The sequence below is a fragment of the Rhea pennata genome, chromosome 8 (assembly GCF_028389875.1).
Source record: "Rhea pennata isolate bPtePen1 chromosome 8, bPtePen1.pri, whole genome shotgun sequence".
NCBI classification, from domain to species: Eukaryota; Metazoa; Chordata; class Aves; order Rheiformes; family Rheidae; genus Rhea; species Rhea pennata.
The window spans coordinates 10,134,750-10,156,089 of NC_084670.1; the positions used below are offsets into that span (position 1 = coordinate 10,134,750).

The window sequence follows — 21,340 nt, forward strand, 5'->3', positions numbered from 1 at the left end:
CCACCCAAGGCATTCTCAGAAAGTTGCCTAGTTAGTACAGGATGAAAAAGACAAACCTATTATGATGGTAGTGGCACAGAACATCTCTGATGATTAAGTTGGTTCTGTCTAGCTGCTTTCATTAGATGCAATTAAATAAATTGACAAAAAAGCATGACATGTTCATCGTTGCCAAGTTACTAATATAGCAAATCTCTCTGAAATGAAAATCCATCCAAAAATATGTTTATTTTTTTAACAACTTCCTGACCATTAAAAGGGGAAAAAAAAAGACTGTTAAAAAAAATCATGTCTTTCAATATACATGAAGCGCTCTACAGCCTATGAATGACACTTTTAAATCTGCCTTCTATTCTCTATGAACCTAGCACCCCTCCTCGTGGCAGATTTAAGCAACTGCGTTGTGAGCAAAACCATACCTCTACGACTGTGGATCTATTTCCAAAAGCAGTGAAGCTAAAAGATCAGGTCACACTTTCAGGTTTGGCAAAGAGCATTGTCTTTTCCACGTTGTGAATGTCTGCAAGCTAGAGACATAAACAACTTTCCCCCTCAGTAAAAGTCAAATATGTGTTTCAAACACAATTAAACTGGAAGGCATAGATGTGTGTGACGCATTGAAACAGTTAAACTGCCCAATCTTAATGTTTGTCTAAAGGTTACTTTTGGATGAAAGCTGGTTATAGAATAAATAACAGATGCTGAAGGCATCCATTATGTATTTTTGCAATTAGCAGAAAATCTTAGTACTTTTCGTAAAGAACATACATAATTTTGTGGGATGTTTATTGCTGGAAGCCATCTCCTCTTGCTGGCAAGAACAGCATCCAAAAGCCCAGGGAACTTTTACAAGAAGTCACACATGGTAAGCCAAATGCAATGCTTCAGGAATAGCACTTTAAATCATGAGCTCCGTGCCACAAATAAGCAGCTGAACCAACGCACTTTCTGCAGAAAATTTCAAATGGAAAAAATACAATAAAATCATCCCTGTTTCTATTTCCCAGGGACATTTCTGATTATCCATCAAAAATATGACTGTTGGTTATATCTTCATTTGAAAAATGCATCCATAGTGTTGCACATTGTTATTGTCTTCTATGCCATGGGCTCCTCCCATGGTCCGGCTATCTCTCCCCTGCTGGGGTAGAGAGATACTATACCTTGGAAAACTTAGTCCATCCAGGAGGTGTGGCCTGGAAAGAAGAATGCAAGTACGGAAAGCGCTACAGTTCCCAAGAAGCATCGCAGCAGCATTTTCATATGGGGCATTCAACTTTGCTACTTTAAAAAACAAAACAACAAACAATAAGGTGCTAATGATTTCCACCCCATTCAAATGAAACCTTAGGAAGTATTCGAGGAAGGACCGAGGTAATTGGGCTAGAACGTAACACAGACCTCAAAATATTTGGTGACCACAGCTGGGGACTTCAACTGGATTGTTTAGAAGATGACAGAGGTAACACTCCAAATAGCAACCTGAAGAGATAGCTCTGTGCTCAGTAAGAGGGCTATCACATATTACACCCTCCAAATCATGTCTTGTTAGATCCCAGCAGTTTCTGAAGGCCTCCAGGATAGATAAAGCTTTACTGCTGAGATTTGACACAACTGAGAATTATCCAAAAAAATCTCTTCTCACACATCATGGCATTAAATGGAAGTATGTGCTGAACAAAAGCAGTTTAGCTTTGTGTACACAGAGCAATCACATCTGCTGTATGAGAGACCATTACATGCACCATCCACATATCACTACATTTACTCTGGTAGTCGCACAGAAACTCAGTAGCATGTCATTTCCTAGCATCAAGACAAACACTTGCATTGTGCTAAAAAGCCCTCAGGTATATAGCAGCTATCTTCTGGGATGGCGCCTTGTATTTTCCAAGAGTCTCATTGCAGCAGCTATTATAAGAAACTAAACAAAACCCTTCTATTTGTAAATTAGAAAGAAAAAGCACAACTTGCTGGTATTTGGTTTAGGACTAAATCGTTCACACAGTGCTTAAGGAGCATTTTAGACAAAAGCAAGCTTTCTGCCAAACATTTGAGGGAAAAATTTCTGCTTTGGTGTTTGAATATAGTCATAAACCAGGATGACAGAACTATCTGGCATTGCTGCCCACAGTGAATAAGCTGTCCATCTAGCTCTTCACAAGCATGACTCAATTTGTCTTCATTCTGCCCAGTTTAGCTTCTACAGCTTTACCCTGGAGTCAATTCCCGCTCCCACAGCTCCCTGAAATCCAAAGTGGCAGAGATGATGAAGGAATACAGCCAGCCTCTGGGCAGTGCTTTCTGCACAGCATAACCAGGAAAGAATGAGCTAGACTAAACACGAACATTATAGCTGTGCAGAACAGATCTATCTAAAGCTGAAGTTTGATTTATGAAGCAGAATTCACTGGGCTTCTTTAAGCTTCTCCCCCCCTTCAGTCATCTCACTTTCTCCCATCAAACCACAACAAACCATTGCTGTTGTCCAGTGATGGAGGCTTTTTCATGTAACTGCTGCTAAGCACTGTGCTCAAACAGGACATGCACATCTGATCTCTCATAGACAGAGGTACTCTGTTATACATACAGATTTTCTATAGTTCAAATAGCACCCAAGTACTAACACAATGTGCTTTAAGCCTATTTTGTAACAAATAGGGTATCAAACTCACTGGCAGAAACTGCAGTAGGTTCCAATTACTCCAGCTGAAGTACTCAGAAAATTTGTTTCTTTTGCAAGGAATATACTGATTCATAATAGCACCCCTTCCCTGTTCTGAAGGGCTTCTGTAGTTCAGAAAGGTAAAGACAAGACATTAAAAGGTCAAAAGCTAAGAGGACAGAGAAAATACTTAGCTGGGCAGATTAGAGGACTTAAATCTATTGTTACCAACAGAAATACTTTATAGACCACAGGCTGAAAAACACCATCTTAAACTAAACAATCCATGAAAAAATAGCTAAGAGCAGCAAGGTTAAATTAATCTATGACCCTATATCTCTACTGGAAAATTCGTAAAGCTGTACAGATGAAAGGAGCCCAAGAACTACCAATCTATGAAATCAAAAGTTTTACTATTTTTGTTACTGTCTTCTTATTACCTGATTCGACGAACCATCCTTGTACCATCTTGCAGTTTTCATTACTGTTACTCCCAGGGTCTTTGGATTAGGTCAAGTGTACAGCCTCGGGTGCCCTGTCTCTAAGTGCTGCTGCACTGCCTCTTGAAGGAATAACCTCTTATTGAGAGGCTAGGCATCGCCTTCTGCTGAGCAGGCGGCCAACTGAGTAGTCTCAGATTCAAACAGATCTGTGTCACAAGAGCGACACAACTGGTACTGAACTTCAAACCAATGCAAAGTTGTACTAAGCTGTAACTTTTCTAAGTTTAACAAGATAACAGCAGTTGGCAGCACCAGTCTGAACTGAGGTTTTTTTTCCATTTAGCTCTCCTCATTCTCTTCAGTTCAGCCCGAGTAGCAGCACACAAATCTCCCCAGTGTTGTAAAACACAGCATTTTGTGCAAGATCTTAGAATTCCCTCATGAGCTGTCTTATTAAGCAAAGATGTTGCGAGTGGGGAGTATTTTACACGGAAGCAATCCTCCACTCCAGGCTTAGGGTCTTCTGCACAATAAAGTCCCTCCCTTCCTCTCCCCCCATTCCCCACCCTCCACCAAATTGGCACCTTTTTGGCAGACACACTCAATTCAAGTCTCCCGTTTGTGGAAATGGGAAAGCCAGCATCGGGGCAGGCTGAACTGGCTCTTACCACAGTCTTGCCCTTCTAAGTCAGCTCCCTAGGAGACTCCCAAGTCCTCAGGGTAAGGTTTCAGCAAGTTTTCAAAAGACATCTTTGGTCTATGCAGTTATACCAGTAGAAAGCTACCTACACTGCTAGAAAATTCCCTGCTTTTCCCACCATTGCAATTCTTTCCAGAATAAGGTTTCAAGTTCAACATTTTGTTTACTGGAAACTTAAATGTCAATAAACAGCCAATTTTGTGACAAATTTTTAGAGCGAAGTGTGAAGGTTTTTAAAATAAGCCTGGCAATTTCTTCGTTTCTTTTTTAAAGACTGTTACGCAGTGCCAACCCTTCTTCCACCAACATCCAAAACAGTTTTGTCCATTTTGAAGCAGAAGTGTGACCTATGTCCAAAAGCAAGTTTGCAGTAGATACTTCTGAAAAGTACAACAAAGGGAAGAACAGTTTCTTTGAGAGCACAGTACAGCATATTGCACGTGCTGCATATTGACAGAATGACATCCAAAAAAAAAAAACAAAAAAAACAAAAAAACAAAAAAACAAAACAAAACAAAAAAACAAAACAAACAGCAACTGATCAAGCAAGGAGGTATTGGAGGGGGTGAAATCAAGAAAACATGTCTCAAAGTAGACCAGGAAAGAGTCCTATTGTGCAGCTACTTCAAGTCCTCTTTCTTTCAAAGATTTGAAACATGAGTTATCAATATAAAACTTCAAGAGCAATACAATTCGGCAAAACTATATAGTTAAGGAAAAGCATTTCCACAGACATTTCCCTGATCTTATACTGTTTCTAACAGGGTCTTTGGGACTTCAGTTCTGATGGTGGAAGCTGAACACATACACACCTTTTAATAATAAAAAATATACATATATATATACACACACACACACACCATCTGTCTATACGTAAAAATATCCCTTATGACAGACATAATCATAGGCCAAGCACTTGCATTAAGCCACAAAACAATTTATTGGATATTCAAATTCTTTGTACAGTTTTGCTGCAAAACGGGCACAACATGTTGGTGTATTACCTTTAATCTTCATTTCAATCATTAAGTCCAACTTGAAAAAATTGGCAATACACTTAATGGCATCTTCAATAAATAAAATGACAAAAAAATCTAGTCTTCGCACAGACACAGTACAATCCACTCCAAATTCAATATTGCCAAAAACTTTTTCCAAAAGCTTGCTCTATTTTCTTTTCTTTTTTTGGTTTCAGCACTTAAATACACAGAAAAGTATATGATGATAAAACAGATAATATATTCTGAGCAAAACTTGTAAAAAATCCAGTATCTTAGAAATAAAAGAAAATCTCTCTCTGAGCAGAGAATCCAGTTTCAAGCTTTTCCACAAAAATTCTGATTTTAACCATTATATCAAAAATGTAGTTTCACTGGATCCTATCCTATGTCAGTATACTTATACAACTGGAATTAAATTCCGTGATTCTTAAGGGGAAATTCATAAAGCGAAAGCATTAGCCTCCCAAACTCACAAAAGCAGTGATGGTCCATATTTTGTGTAGTAGTAAATGTGGTATTTGTGCTCAGTACATTGTTTGTACCACTGCTGTACTGGAAAAAAATATGGTCATAATCTCTTTGCTTCTGTATCCATCTCTCCTTCCCAGTCCAACAATCCTAAGAACCTCAGTGAAATGAGAAGCCATGCAAATATAAATTTGCCTATGTGGATGGGATTGCAGGATGAGGACCAATATGCCTGATTGCAATCAGAAGTTAGACTTAATTCAAGCTGACTTTCTCTAAATAGGATTTTAAAGAAAAGTTGAATCTCAAGATTTCCAAATTGCATTTCCCTGTAATTTACGTCTATTAGCATATCACAAATCAATTACAGCGTCAGTTAATGTAGCAGTAACAACCCTACCATTAAAATTAGTTAAAATAGCCATCTTCAAACATTCTGGGGTTTACTTCAGTGAAAACTTAACTTAGGGAATGCAAGGAATGCATGATTTGGCCCCCATAGACCTTTGCGTATTGAAGCTGTATGGGGAAAAAGAGTCACTTTAAACAGAAAGCAGAATTATTCCACAGCTGTGCAAGCATTTAAAAAAATGCTTCTTTTCAACTAGTTACCTGCTTATCCCAACTATTAGTTATGCTGACTGTACTTCCCTTATTCAAGAGAATGCAGTAAAGAAGGACCTGATCTGTTTATGGAAATTGAACTTTTTTTTTTTAAATGCAGATATCTTCCCCCCAGCTAACTATATCCTTAACCAAAGTGCAATAATTTACAATATCCTTTCAAACAAACAACTATTAAAATAATACAATTTTAGGGAAATAAATTCACAAGTTTAACCATAGAAATATTTCTTCGGGTAATAAACTTTAAAGTAGTCAGTAACACAGTATTTCAATAATAATACAGAAAATCCCTTCCACTGGTAACAAAAGACAACTATTATAAGATTATTTATTACACAATATTTAAGAGTTGTTCCACCTTGTAAAGACCATACGATAATTAAGAGTGTAACCATCATCCCAAATGAGTACAGAGACACTGATCTGACTTTGAAACAATATTCTTAAGCTTTTGCAAACAAAGACAAGGAAAAGGCCAGGGCCATGTTATCTGGGTACTCAAGAACTTACAAGGCAGTTTAAACCCAGAATTATAAGAAAGCACCACTTTCTATGAAATACTTTATATGCCTATTGCTGAACAGCATATTAAATAGTTTTATGACAACTGCTAGAATAGATTCTCATACTAAATGTAGTTTGATTCACAGAACTCATGTCTGGAGGTAACTGAGAAATGAGTGGCAAAATTATTCTTGGAAAAAATAATGTCTCCTAAATTTGGTCCAAACATTAAAAAAAAAAAAAAAAAGACACACAGATCCTTCATTGCTTAATGCTGCGGTTTATCCGATTCTTAAAAATATAAGCGTATGGCAAAAGGAATAAGGGCTGCCCATGAAAGGCACGGAACTGTGACAGGATAACTAGTCTCTTCAGAGAGATGTTTTGACTGTGTTTTTGTTGTGTGAGTAATTGAACTAACATTAATGGAGAACCCTTAAATTTGTCCACTATAGCCATAAGAAATAATTTCCTATTTAGAAAAACAAATCCATTTGTAATTAACTGCTTTTCCAATCATCACTGAATACGTGAAAAATAATAAAAGAACCTTTAAAACAATTACAAAGAGTGGACTGCAGTAGCAGCTATCAAGCAAGATTCAAGCACAAGTTTAAGGTGAACTTTCAAGCTGGGAACTAGCCTTCTTTGTCAAAAATTTGTATGACTTTTTCAAACACCTAAAAAGAGAAAAAAGATGGTTATTTTTATGTACTGTGAGGTATTCAGTTAGGTGAAGTTAAACCAGCCAGCACACACAATAATTGATAGTATGTAATGTACATAGAATACATATAGACAGAAACATATACACATATAGAACATATTACATTATTATATTTACAGAAATGTTTTTACACACTTACACAGGGTTTCTTAGACCATTCATAACTTTTAATAGCAGAATTGGTATCAAATCCAGATTTTTGTTCTGAACTAATATTTTAATAAATATTCAGATATCCTACATTTCTGCCTACATACATTAATGTGTTGGTATGTAAGTCAACTCCAGTGCATTCCCTTCAAAAAAAACATCACTTCAAAACATAAAAAAGTTAATAAATTTGCCATAATATAAAGCAAAATTTTAAAAAATTCTATGACTAATAAAGTTTAGATTCATCAATGCAAGTTGCTTCTTAAAGGACGGGTATGGGGGAAACTCATGTTTCATTAACTTCCAGATTTACTTAAAATACTCATTAAACTTTATAATAAATTCTAAATTACAGACCAAGCAGTGAGCAATTTCTAAACTATGAGGAGCATCTGTAGTTAGATGCTTGAATGTTTGAAGTAGAGATACACTGAGGCACAAAACCATGCTATAAGAGAAGTCTCTGTGATCCAGCCAGCAGTTTGTTCAGAGGTTGCACTAACTCTAATACTCACAGAAATAAAATAAAAAAAGAATAATAAAAAAGTGTTAGGCCTTATCAAATATGATGCAATTCCTTCATCCCCTGGTGTACTGAAAACATTTCACAGAGCCACTCATTGTATTTCACCTGGGGTTTACTCAACGCTTTCAAGCCATGTAACACATTTGGAGGAGCAAGAAACACAGACAACACTAGGATCTCCTCTTGTTTTAACTCTTGAAACAAGGCTGAATTTAGATTGGCCATCTCTGGACCTAAATCAGGGGTTTAGGTTGTGTGCAAAGTCAGTTTATGCTCCCTCTGTGTAATCAACAGGAAAACATGCACCTTCCCCATAAGAAACCATACACCAGAAATTTAGTCTGCTTCTTGGAAACGCTCCCTTGCTACAGACTTCAGCAAAGAGGCTATAGCATAACAGCCTTAACCAAGATATCTAAGTCACGCAGCCTAAGATTAGGTGGCACGATACTGGGACAAAAAAGCAGTATTAAATATTAATAGAAAAGCAAAAGCTCATGAAATTAAAAAAGTCAAGACATTTTGTCAAACACAGAACCACTGGAATTTTAGTCCACTTTGTGTCCAAGCAGAATGAAAGTTATTTTTACAGTAATCAGTAAAGAGTCAAAACAGAAGTTCTACAACCTCCTTCTGTAAAATACATCAGTGTTTAACTAGCTTCACTAACCATGCGTCTGTCTCAGAAGGATGCAAAAACCACACACCATGCCACTGTCATCTTCATGGGTTTTGGCTTATATACTTACCTCATCAACAGATTTAGATGCATCCACTTTTCTTACTTTTCCCATTCTCTCGTATAAGTCTATTATAGGCTTAGTAGACTGCAGATATGTATGAATTCTAGGAAAAAGTAAAGGGGTTGAGGGAAGCATTACTTAACAAAAAATAGAACAACAGAAAAGAGCAGAAAAGTTTTGTATATGATACCTCTTTTCCAGACTCTCTCGATTATCATCACTCCTACCACTGCTTTTCCCTCTTTCAAGACAGCGGCCAATACATATCTACAAAATAAATAAATAAATAAATCCAAAAGAATTATCACAAGCAAAAATACAATGTGCAATCTCAAGAACACAAATAAAACCCCTGAACTAATAACACATCTTCAAAAAAATTATAAGTCTGACACAAAATACTGGAGAGACCCAATTTACATAACTTTGAATTCATATAGAAAGTTAAATTCTTCCAGGGAAAAAGGATGACAGCTTTACAGCTCACCAGCTATAACAACTGGGGGTCTAAAAATGTATTTAGGGTTAAGGGAAATAAAAGCAAAATCTCAAGCTCTGTGACACGACTAGGTGTCCAACTTGAGACATTTAAAAAACAGAAACACCTGACTTTCAAGGGTGTGTTCAGACTTTATAAAAAGCAGCATGTCAAATTATACTATTAATATAAGCTTGAGAATAGAAAAAAAAAGAAAAAAGAAAAAACAACCCCTCGCCCAAACAATCATCATTGGACATTCTCTTAAGAATTCATGTAAGGCTATATATTAAGTTACTAGAAGTTAAGCTGTTATTACTTGATGCTGCTGTAGATACTTGACCAAGATCTAAAATAATAATAACAACAATAATAAATAAATAAATAAAACACTAAATAAAAACTGAAGAATTGTAACTATAGTTAAAAGCTGCCAAATGAACAAATGAACTCAGGAAATTGCAGTAAAGGATATGAGAAAGTTAGTCTGAAGTGTAGGGATTCTTGCATCGTTTCCTGACCCTCAAGGGCAATGACACATTAAAGAGAAAGCAAATCAAGGCACTTGTTAAATTAATATAATACATCACTGTCAAAATGCCCTTGTAATCTAATGACTTGTTGAACAAAATGTTGATTATTAGGTACTCTAGCAGAGCTTACCACTATGAAAATTAAGACTTATGGTGCCAGCACTTCAGAATTGAAGTGAACATTGGTAATGAATTGACTTCACACTAAACAGCAGCTACTAAGAGTAGACAGAATTACTTTTCTGAAAATTAACCAAATAACTGTTTAAAAATATATTAAAGTTCTTATAATTCTTATAAGAATACATATGTTTGAAGTTGTTCAATAGAATTAATCCATACAAGATTGTCAAGCGTAGTTACTTGCTATTTCAAAAATATGTATTTTTTTCATCTGCTGAAACAAGCTGTCAAAAATCTTTGAAACTCACAGATCTAAGTCTTCCTTCTACTCTTACACTGGCCCACTAACACTAAAAAATTCACTACTTGGCAAAGTTTTATTGTTGTTCTTGGATGACTCTCACAATATAGTAAGTAAGGAAATTACAGAACAACACAAATCATTACCTCATTGTCACAGTCAAAAAAGAGAACAAAAGAAACATCCGCCTTTCCATCCATGGTCTTATTCCAGCCTTGAAGATTATCTTCATTTCTGGGAAACCCATCAATCAAGAACTTGTTCTTTTGGGAATTGGCAGCCATTGTTTGATCCATAGCCTTATAAAGAAAATTCAATTCAGGATCTCTTGCATATAAAACTGTTTTTCTACTTAAGTTACCCCAAAATGTTCAAACATTAAGCTAGGAAACTTATCAGGGAATTACTGCAAATTTACAAAACATATTTTTACGTCATCTTCAAAGAATTCTAATTATTTCACTGATGCACTAATATAGGCTTCTTTCAAAGTGAATTCATTACTCTACAGAGCTCAAAAATTTCTTAACACACACAAACCTAGCTTTAAAAGTTTCTTTCTCCAGATACTGGAATGTGCTGCTACAAAATAAAAAGCCAAAGTGTCCATGATCTAAAGTCTAACTGAAAAAACTTCATAGAAATGTAGTTCCGTGAGCTACAGAAGTTCCTCCTGTCTAAAGGGAGATATTCTGGTGGGTTCTGGAGTCATCTAATAATAATAAAGGCTGAGTTATTCCTTCAAAGGGAACAGTAGCAGGCACTCTTGCCCTTTTCTTGGCTGTTCAATTTGATTAAACTTACAGAAACTTAATACCTTTAAGGCCTCTAACCTTTAATCATACATGGCTGAACTGACCAATAGGTTCACAAGCTAACTGAGGGAAGTCAAAAATATAGAGCTACACAAGAGTGTGTGCATTGGCGCACTTCCCTTTTAAAAAAATTTAAAAAATCCTTTTAAAAAAATTCTATTCTCATAGATCTCTTCTAGCCAGTGATAAGCAAGCGTAACTTTTAGAAAAGCATAGTATGCAATATGCACCCATATGTCTGCCATTTTATCTTACTCGCATTACTCGCATCGTAGGATGGGTTTCAAAACACGCCCACTCCTTTGGTGCTTAGTCTGCAAAAGTGAATCAGCAAGGAAACAGCCCTTTCCTTACCCTCTTCAACAAGCTGATTGTTATTTCAACTGGCACAATTTCACCCTCCTTAATATAGTTCTCAATGAGTTCTCCATACTGTGAGCCTGGCCTTTTTCGCTCATCTCGAAGGAGGTCACCAGCAGAAAGGTGTGTATAGCCATATCTCTGAAACACGCAAAACGAATAGGCATAAACTCTCTTGAATAAATACATGTGCAAAGTTACATTAGTCAGCAGTATTAGCCACATTAGCTCCTTAATACAACAGAAGTAGGCATGGAAGATCAGCTTGCTAGTGACAGACCCATTTCATCTCCAGCATGCGTTCTGACCATACGGAGTAATCGGCACGTACCAATGCCTGAGCAGAATACAGATTCCTGGGGAAAACTGTCAAAATGAATTTAGTCACAGACATTCATGTCCCATTTTCAAAAGCAACTTTGGCACCTTTGAAAATGAGACAGTCTCAAAGTCCCCAAGGTGCTTCTTGGAATGCTATACTGTGTTACTAGACCTTTAACAATCATTAGACTTGACACAAGCTACATTCCATCCTAGCAGCTCAACTACAAATTTTTGAAGTGGTTGTAAGTTACTGTGTAAAGCTTGATTTACTGAGTGAAAAGGTTTTGCTGGTGCCTTTCCTTGCTAGGATTATATGACAGGCTTGGACTTATAAATACTTCACTAATTTAACTAAAGAAAAGCACACAAACCAACTTCAGGTTCTCTGGAGCTGAATGCATGCTTTTAGCACAGCACCGAGTCAGCAATCTGTATTTTCTTCTTGTGGTTCAGACACCAATTTCCTCTTGTGCCTTGGTCAAATCACTTAACTCTGCATCGAACATCACAGTTGCACTGACACTTAAAACTAGCATTAGCCACTGCTGCTAAGAAAACTCTCCTGCACACATACCCTTCCAAATCCAGCTACACATTCTTGCGCCAGTGCAAACTCCTTCCACTGAGCACGAGTGCCCGTAAGACTGCAGAGCACTCAAACTAACCTATATTAGCACTTTAATCCAGACTGCTGCTCAGCCTCACAAGACAGATAATACAGGGGCATTAATAAGCAGCAGCATTTCTCTCAGTGACTGAGGGTGACTGTAAAACTACAGCCTCAGCTTTTACTTACGAAAGAGGTATAAGGACTGATGACAAGTCTCAGAAGAGGCTGAGAAAGGCCAGTAAAGAGATCAGCATGCAATGAGGACTATGTGCATATTTTAAGTGAAATTAGTGAAGTTGTGCCAGGTTCCTTTATTCCAATTTTAAAATATGATTATCTTGTACATGTCACTGTTGCTGCACTGTGCTTCTGACCCCATTCTATATATGCCAAGCACAGTATCCAGGTAGCAGGTTTTCTTCCAACTTACTCTAAGCCAGAAACCAAACATAGTCCGTTCATTTGCACACTGGGCTTTACATAAAGTCTCCTCTCCTCTCCTTTGCTTTTTTCCAACTTCACTAAATTAATAACCAAAATTAATTCAGTACATAGAGGCTTTATTTACTTATTTATAACTTGGGACCTGCTCCCAGGCCCTTTGCTACTGAAAGCCAGTACCTTCAAAATTCAGCATTCTTCATGTATTCACTCAAAACAAGCAAGGAAAAAAAAAAAAAGAAAGAAACAAGGGGTCACGTAACAACCCATGATCAGAATAGTCAGATAGAGCCTGAAGTGTCCTCCTTTGTCCCTCTTTTACAGGATCAATTCTGCTGCCATTTCCTGTTCAACTCCCACATCCACCTCCTTTGAGGCCAATGACAAGAGTTCATGTCCTCTTCAGGGCCTGTGTGAACAAACCTGCTAGCCCAGCTAAAGCTAATATGCAAATATTCTACAATTAATAAATTTCCCTGTTATTTCAGAATACACTGTTCCCATGTTTCTAGCTTGTTTCCCAGATAAAAGATGCAAGCAATTGGCATTAAAAAAGCCATATGTAAATCCTTCATTCTCCCACAGTATGTAGCTCAGATATTTATGTAATCCATAACTCAGAGGATAAGTCTTGGGGGAGGCTCAGAGACTGGCTAGTATCATCTCACAGTGATGCTGTGGCAGATGGAGGTAAATTCCTACGCTGGTGCCATGCAATGTCATAAAATGTACAGTGAAAAGAGCAGTGAGATTAAGATCTGAATATATCAATTTGATTTGAGTATATAGTCAAAGCACCAATCACTCTCCTCCTCTTTGACCTCAAACTACATCTAAAAAAACGTTGAAAGTTTTGTTAATATGAAGTTATCAATGAAAGGTACTCAGTACACTTGATTTTTTTTCCTCAGGCATTTAACTTATGACGAATAGATACCCAGTGCAAAAATACAAATATGTTCATACCACAGAGAAATAAACACATTGTTATAATAGAAATTTTAGAGCACAAAAGAATCATTTTCTCAACTCATTTAATGCTACAAGAAAACTATTCAAATGTACTATGCTCCTTGACCAATACAATCTGCAAACAAGCAATAAAGATATCTCATCGGTGATTACCTAAGATAGTTATACATCCACAAATACAAAATGAAGTATACATATAATCGCTGTAAAGTTTTAATCCAAAACAGCAGCAGCAAAAGACTTCAGAGTTATCAGCTTGGCTGCAGCAATAGCCAAAAAAGTTTCAAAAAAAGGTGTCTGAACACCATAATAATGGGACTAAATACTTTCTACAACTGTGAGCTTGGGATTTAGAAACTTGGCTACTGGAGTACAATGGAAGTACTACACAACCCACTAAGTAAGTTTAAAAACATTTCAGTTGCTTTCCAATTCCACCCACAGAAGCTTGAAAAGCTAGTTCTGCCATAGTCATAATTTAAGAGAGGATATAATTATCTAAATTTCCAAAACTGTACACAGCCGAAGGAGAAAAAAAGTAAGATTTTGCTCTAAATAACTGTGAAGAAAGAACTCTACAGACATCCTCTACAAGCTCACTGTACTTCTGCTTAAATGTGCATTGCATTTCGATATGCCTATTTAATTGCAAATCCAAAAATTCGGCTATGAACTACAGAAGCCATAAACTAGAATAAATCTTTTTATAAGCAAGCAACTGTATTCTGCTGAACCCTACATTAACACGTAGTTCTTCCTGCTACATTTGAAGAATGATATTTTTAACATCAAATTTCTACAAAGGAGAAAATAGGAGGAAAATATAATCCCTTTGGTTTTAGAGGATTACCAAACCATTTAATTTTCCATGGTATTTTCTTTTTCATGCATGAAGAAGAAATTGAGTCAGACAATCTTTGGAATTCTATCCTTTGCAATAGCAAACTAACATAGTTTTGAATGGCTGAACAAGAAAGCAATAGATAGAAGCATTTTAAAGTGCTGCTGCATAGAGTTGTTTTAAATAACAGTAAATTGTATTCTAGAATAACTTGCAGAATGAATTAACCAGGCTATAAGAAAATACAAACTGCTCCTTGAGAGCTCAATGGCAAAATATTTATTTAATGAGTACAAGAGGCAATGACATGTCAGTTTAAACAACACAAATGAGCCAAGGAGAGAGGCTTGACTGCTAGTCTATAAACACAAGGCTTCAGAGATGCAGTACTCACTCTGTTCTTGCCAGCTTTAATCAAGCCATGGGTAGAGGACCCTCCTATTTTTCTTTCATCTTAGGCAAGATAAACCCTCAGCAAGTGCCCTAGAGTGGACAAAATCTTAACATCCCCAAGAACTGGTAAAAAAAGGTTGTAACGTTATTGAACAATAACCATGGCAAAACACCCCCTCATCTTGCTGAAGTTTGCACTGTGTCAACGTGACTTTCCGAAAGAGCCAACTGCATCATGATGCAATCTCCAGAATTGGACTTACTGCAACTATTGTCCATTTTTTCTCCTCTGAAACCAGAAAGGGAGTAGGATTGACTTGCAAATAATAAAAAGGCAGACTCTCCAGTTCCTAAAGAATGCATATAAATGATAGATTCATAATGCTTGCTGATAACTGAAGGGAAGACTCAGAATAGACTTTTCAATTCAAGGTACTTTAATGCCAAATTGCCTAAAATCTGGAGAGATTTTTAGATTCTAGCTGGGGTGGGGGGGAAAGAGAAAGAAATATATCTCATAGAACATTTTCCACTACGCTAGCTGACTGGAAGGCTCTTCTATAAAAAGAAAAAGAAGAAACTAACAAGTTGCTACTATACAGGTAGCTCTGGTTACTTCCAAGACTGTTTGTTTGGAGAATCATAATCGCAGTCCATTACAAAAATTAATTATTCATTTAAAAAATCAGCTATTTTCAACACCACTGTAAACATCTTTTCGCCTTTCCACTCCACCACAGTTTTCAAAAACTAAGGAATCTTAAGTTTCTAACAATCCCATGACTGATATTTAGAACAGCATTTAACAGTACTCCATGAAGCAGAGTAGACCATAGCTTGCTTATTCTTCACACTGTTAAATCAGGCCCCACCCAGCACAGCAAACTAGGAAATGTGATCTGTACGCGCCACATCTCCAAATTAAAACCTGAGACTGCAGAGTCCTGGAATGTCTCTCCTTGCTCTGTATTGCAGCCACTTCTACCTATCTTCTGTCAGCCAAAATTTGCAACTTCCACACCTCAGCAGCAGTGCTTTGCTTTCAGTAAATACAATAAATAAAATAGATTAATAAAGACTACAAATGAAAATAGGAGTTATAGTTGTGCAATACATGAATAAGGCAGAGTCCACCCTACCAAATTTCTCAGTGCAGTAAGAGAGGACCAATGGTGTGAAGGGAGCTGCTGCTGAGGCTCCTTACATAGCCAGCTTTTGTTTGGCAAAGATTTATTTTCGATTCAGTCAGAATCCCCTACGATCCAGCAACACATCAATCCACCACGCATAAAGTTAAAAAACTTATTTAGGTGAGAAGACAAGAAAAAGCAGGAGAAACAAGTTATTACTTTGACCTCGACTCCTATCTTGGCTTATCAGAGTTAATCAGAAAACGAAAGTCAAAGGGCTTAAGATTTAAACAAAAAAATGGACTTTTATTGCCCCAGTTCTGACTTGTCATACATTGGGCAACCTTAATAAACAACTGATATTTGCTACAAGTTCCAAGATCAGAACCTTGGAATCAAGAACAGGTTAAAATCCTGTACAGCCTGCAGCACTCAAAAAAATGAAACAAAATAAAAAGCTTTTGTCTGTCCTACTAGCAATCAGCATGTGGAAGAATTTTGGGATATAAGCTGTAATATATTAATAGACCTTCTTTATCCTTATTCAAAGAAAAAAAGAAAATATTTATTTGAATATGTTCTTGCCTCTGGAAAAAAAAAACACACACACACACACACACAGGAAATCCTAGCAATAGTAGTCAGGGAGGCAAAAAAAAGAGTACCTGGGAGTTTCAGGAACACTGAGGTTAATGAAAGCCACCCAATAGATTTGGGAGAGTCCAAAATTAATGCTCAGTAAGCAAGTCTGCGTGCTGTAAAATGGAAGAATATACGGATAAACCTTAAAAAACACCCACAAATACTCATCATCATTTCATAAATTGAACTTCAGAGCTGTTTTGAAAACTCAAGGGTAAACACACTGCTAATACTTGACGTTCTAGGAAGAGATTTCAGAAATTCAGTTTAATTAAAAAATTATTTTTTCAAGAAAGTTAACTGTCTCTCATGGAGCTTTCAGCAGACAATGAACAACTGACAGCAAAACCTGAGTCAACTGCTACTTTCAAAGAAGTGTTCAATACAATGAGCTCTTCCTTGCTTAGTTTTCTTTACCCTAGGAAATCTCCTTATCATTTATCCCAAAGTAACCTCTTTCACTAAGATACTGATTTACATTCTTGCAAAAGGAGAAGACTCAGCATCCTACCTTGTGGTATTACTTTAAATTTCCACAAAAATATTCAGCATAGTGCTGTGGTGGAAAATAATTAAATAATTGTATTTTGGCTACACAGAGACAGAGATGTCTTGCATGACCAAAATTCTTACAGAATAACCTTGTCAAAAAAAAAAAAAAAAAAAAAAAAAAAAAAACACACACAGCTGAGATTCTGTTTGGGACAAAGACAAATAATTTGTTATTCTTTTTTTTCTGAAGAGCTTTATATTTCAGACAAAGGTTCTTAAGATTTAAAATTTAAATTAACAAAAGCATACTTTGCACAGATTTGAGGCAGAATACAGTTTACTTACAAAGTCGTTATGGTAAACTCAAGGAAAAAATTAAGTTCACAGAAGAGCAGTAAAACATACTCACTTTGTCCTATACACATGTATATAACCATGGAAAGCATGAAGGTTATTGCAAGAATCTGCATTCATATGAAATTATCCAGCTACCTGCTCAAATGATTTGGCTTACACAGCAACCTATGCAACAGTTCTGGATGATGTCAAACTCCACATAACCCTACTGTAGAAAGTTTTAGGAGAGTTGGTGATTTGGAGAATTAAAATTGAGAGAATGAGAACTAAAGAAGGCATTTACTTTCTTTCTAAACAGGATGAATTGGCATAGAAAAGCAATTATGCCAAAATCACATTCCAACAATAATTCCATGAGTTTATGGAACATACACAGAAATCTTCACTCCATATAAGAGGAAACTCAGTTGGTTCATCGTCTCTTCAAACCTTATTTATGATAAAGAACGCTAATCACTTACCTACTGTTCTCTTTTGTACACTGTGTCAATATCCATTTCTGCTTCTTTTTGCATCTCATTCCCTCAAATCACTCCTCCATATTGGTCGAAATGTGGCATGAATACATGCCTTCTGAATAATAAAGAACTCCAGCACACACATATTAAGCTCCTATGATTTAGGCTGGTACTTAGCAAATACATTATTTTACCTAGCCATCTCCCTTCTCTGGATATTTAGAACAATTATATTACTTCTTTGCAAAACTGTTCTGAGGTTGCTACAATGCTCCCTTCAATCCACAAACCACGTACAGTCATCCTTGTTTTTGAATGAAATCATTTTAAGCTAAAATCATACAAGATCTTATCTAAGCAAAGGCAACGCCAAATGCTCTGTCCCAAATCTCTAGTATGTACAGCAATCAAGAAGTATTTATAGCTCATACTGACTTACTTTGTTAAACACCAACTTAAGGTTTACAGCAAGATATCAGGTCAGATTCACTCCTAGCATAAACTGATATAAATCAGACCATTTACAACAAGGATGAATCGAGTTTATTATTACTCAACTATAGCCCCTTTACTTCACGCTACTCTATGGCAAGCTGCCAATGAGGGGGTTAAATTCAATCAAAAACACACTTTCAACCTAAAGGTAGCACTGACTATGTAGAGGCTATTCAATCGCCTGCATTAGGGTTCTCTGCGGGGCTTTTACAAGGCTAAGCCAAGGATGTGTGCTTGGGGGAAAAAAAAAAAAAAAAAAAAAGAAGTGTTGCACTCCAGAACCTCAGTTACATTTCATCCCACTTCCTTGTTCACACTCTTAGAGAAAATGTTTTCCACTAGGATGCAGTCAAACTAACTTTTACTTCAACTACCTCAGACTCTCTCTCTCCAAGCTTACCCAGCATCTGCTAAGCAGAGTCCAAGAGAGCAGAAAAGCTCACCACTGCCAGCTTACTGTGTTACTGTCAGCTCATAACACAGGATTTAAGAACTTCATGTGCAATGAATATAAAGACCAAAATTAAAGCAAACTTATGTTTGTTATTATCTGGATTTCCCTTTCCAGGCTTCAAAATAAAACAAATACAGTATATGCAAAGTTAAACTTCCCCCCCCTTCATTTTTAGCCACAAATACAATTTAAGTAGCAATGACTCATTTGAATTCCTGCTACAAAACTGATCTTTACCCAATTATATTAGTCTATCAAGTCAAAGGTATTTATATTTCTAAACATGGGGCAGCAACCACACAAGGTACTTCAGTCCTGAGGCTACATTAACGGTTTGGAGAAAGCCTTTAATGAAAGCCTACAAAATTTCCCTACAGCTTAAGCTCATTTGTTTGGTATGTACCAGACACAATTTGACCTTAACAAAATGGTTTAATGACAGCTATGAACCTTTCATCCCGCAATTTAATTTAAAGAATAAAGTGGTTTGAATGAGAGTATATAATTTGAGGTTAAAATCCTTCAGAGCTAGAGTCATAAAGGCACTTTTCTGTCTGGACAAAATTTATATAACCAAGTTGTATGGTAGTGAGGACTGGGATATAATGTCAGCATGAAGAAACTGCAATGGCACTGCCAGAGCATCACCAGAATAGAACACACAGAACATGTCTGTGTGAGGACTTGCGGTTTTTTTCCATCAATAGTTTCAGAAACATAGGCATAGTTACAGTTCTTAGTCGTTTCTCTAAGTGGAGGTATGGATAAACCTCGATCCTTCAAGGCTTTCAAGTGAGAAAAATATACACATCTGCTCATTTAAAAAAAAACGTTTCAGATCCAACACACACGTGTTAGGAAGCATTCAGCCTTAATTGTTTTTGCAATTATCAAACAGAATACAATGCAATTAAGACTTGTTTTAGGGGGAAAAAAAAGCAGCAGCAGCATTTTACACTACCTATGTATTTGATCTTCTTTCTTAGGTACTTGCTCTGTTTTAAAATACTGTAAATATGTATTTGGAAAACTAAAAATGCAAAAAAATCCAGCAGAAGGTATTCTCACCCTAACTATCTGTTTTAAACTCTTCAAAGAGAAAGAATTAGACTAATTTTATATGGTCAAAATACATTTCAACTTCTGGCATATTCTATTACAGAACAAAACTTTAGTTTGAGTTCTAACATTTAACTTTTACAACTTAGAAGGGTAACACAGGGTCAGAAAACCAATTCCTGGCAATGCCTATTGTATCAGTTCTTATGTTTAAGAGACAGGCTCCAGAAGAAATGGATCTTGACCCTATGATTTTCAAGTCATATATTCTCAGATAGCATACAGGATCTTGCATCCTTCCGCAGACCGCAAAATCCACAGTCCAACCTGCACGGGTGCAACATCACAGCTCCGCAGTCACTTACGTGGCCATGCATACGTGTAGGATCCACCCACAAGGATCAGATTGCAGGAGAGGCCCCAAGACCAACGCACAGCAGCCTCTCATTCACTGCTGTCCAAGTATTTAATAACTTCTCTGAAGATGCAATCTTGCCTTTCCTCCTACACACTGCCTACAATCAGTGCTCCCTTATGAATTACTGCTAGCAGGCACTCTGTTGCAACGTCCAAAACCACAGAGCGGGTGTCCCACTGCACAAAGGCGCTGCAGGAGCGCATACAGCCCGGCTGGTGGAGGATCCCGGGCGTGCTGAGGAAGGAAAAGGCAGGATAGGAAAAGACCCCGTGCTGCTGGACAGCCCGCCGGACAGCGCAACGGGCGGGGGAGCCCCTCTCGGGGCAAGGCCCCTTGCCCTCCCCGCTGCGGCCGGCTCCCCTGCGGCCCGGGCGGCAGGGGAAGCCCTCGGGGCGGGCGGCGCAGCGCCGGCGGCGCGGCAGGTCAGCGCCGCGGCTGGGAAGCGGGGCTCCGAGCCGCAGCCCCCCGCGCCGCGGCTGCGCAGGCGGCAGCTAACGGAGGGGTGAGGGTCAGCGACTCGCACGTGAACGCCTGCGCGGGCGGGGCGCGGGAGAAGGGCCGAGCGCCGGCCCGCGGGGGCGACGCGGCCGCGAGCCGCGGCGGGGGCGGCGGCGGCGCCTACGAGCCCCAGCGTGCCCCGCGCCGCCGCCGCCGCCGCGCAGAGCCCCGCGCCGCCCTCACCTCCACGATGCGGGCGCACTGCGTCCCCTTGCCCGCCCCGGGCCCGCCGAGGACGAAGACGACCACGGGCTTCATGAGGAGGAGGAGGCGGCGGCGGAGCAGCAGCAGGGCCGCGGCGGCAGCGGGCGCGGGGCGGGCGGCGGCAGCGGGCGCGAGCGGCAGACACCGGGGCCCTGACGGAGACTGAGACTGAGGCGGAGCCGCCGCCGCGCACCGGCCGCTGAGGTGTCTCCGCGCACAGGGAAAGTGCTTCCGGGTCCCGGCGGGGCGGGGCGGGCGGGGCGGCGGCCGGCGCACGTGCAGCGCCGGCGCGGGCGGGGCCGCTGCCGCCGGCGGGCGCTGGCGGCCGCAGCGGGCCGTGGTGCGGCAGCGGGCGCTGCGCTGCGCTGCGGGAGCAGTACGGCGT

The 21,340-nt window shown here is 38.6% G+C and overlaps 1 protein-coding gene across 2 annotated transcripts; it reads right to left on the reverse strand.

Annotated features, from left to right (window-relative positions):
* Nucleotides 1-4,729: 4,729 nt before the first annotated feature.
* On the reverse strand, nt 4,730-21,160 carry CMPK1 (cytidine/uridine monophosphate kinase 1). 2 transcript variants are annotated; one of them, XM_062581280.1, is made up of 6 exons: nt 20,935-21,160; nt 11,162-11,308; nt 10,139-10,291; nt 8,748-8,824; nt 8,564-8,660; nt 4,730-7,088 (listed from the first exon to the last, which is right to left on the reverse strand). In XM_062581280.1, exons 1-6 carry the CDS (start codon nt 21,007-21,009, stop codon nt 7,047-7,049), a joined length of 591 nt encoding a protein of 196 aa, XP_062437264.1. In that variant the 5' UTR covers nt 21,010-21,160; the 3' UTR covers nt 4,730-7,046. The 2 variants fall into 2 exon arrangements, with proteins under 2 accessions (XP_062437264.1, XP_062437265.1); XM_062581281.1 differs by lacking the exon at nt 20,935-21,160 and adding an exon at nt 20,201-20,474.
* Nucleotides 21,161-21,340: the final 180 nt, after the last annotated feature.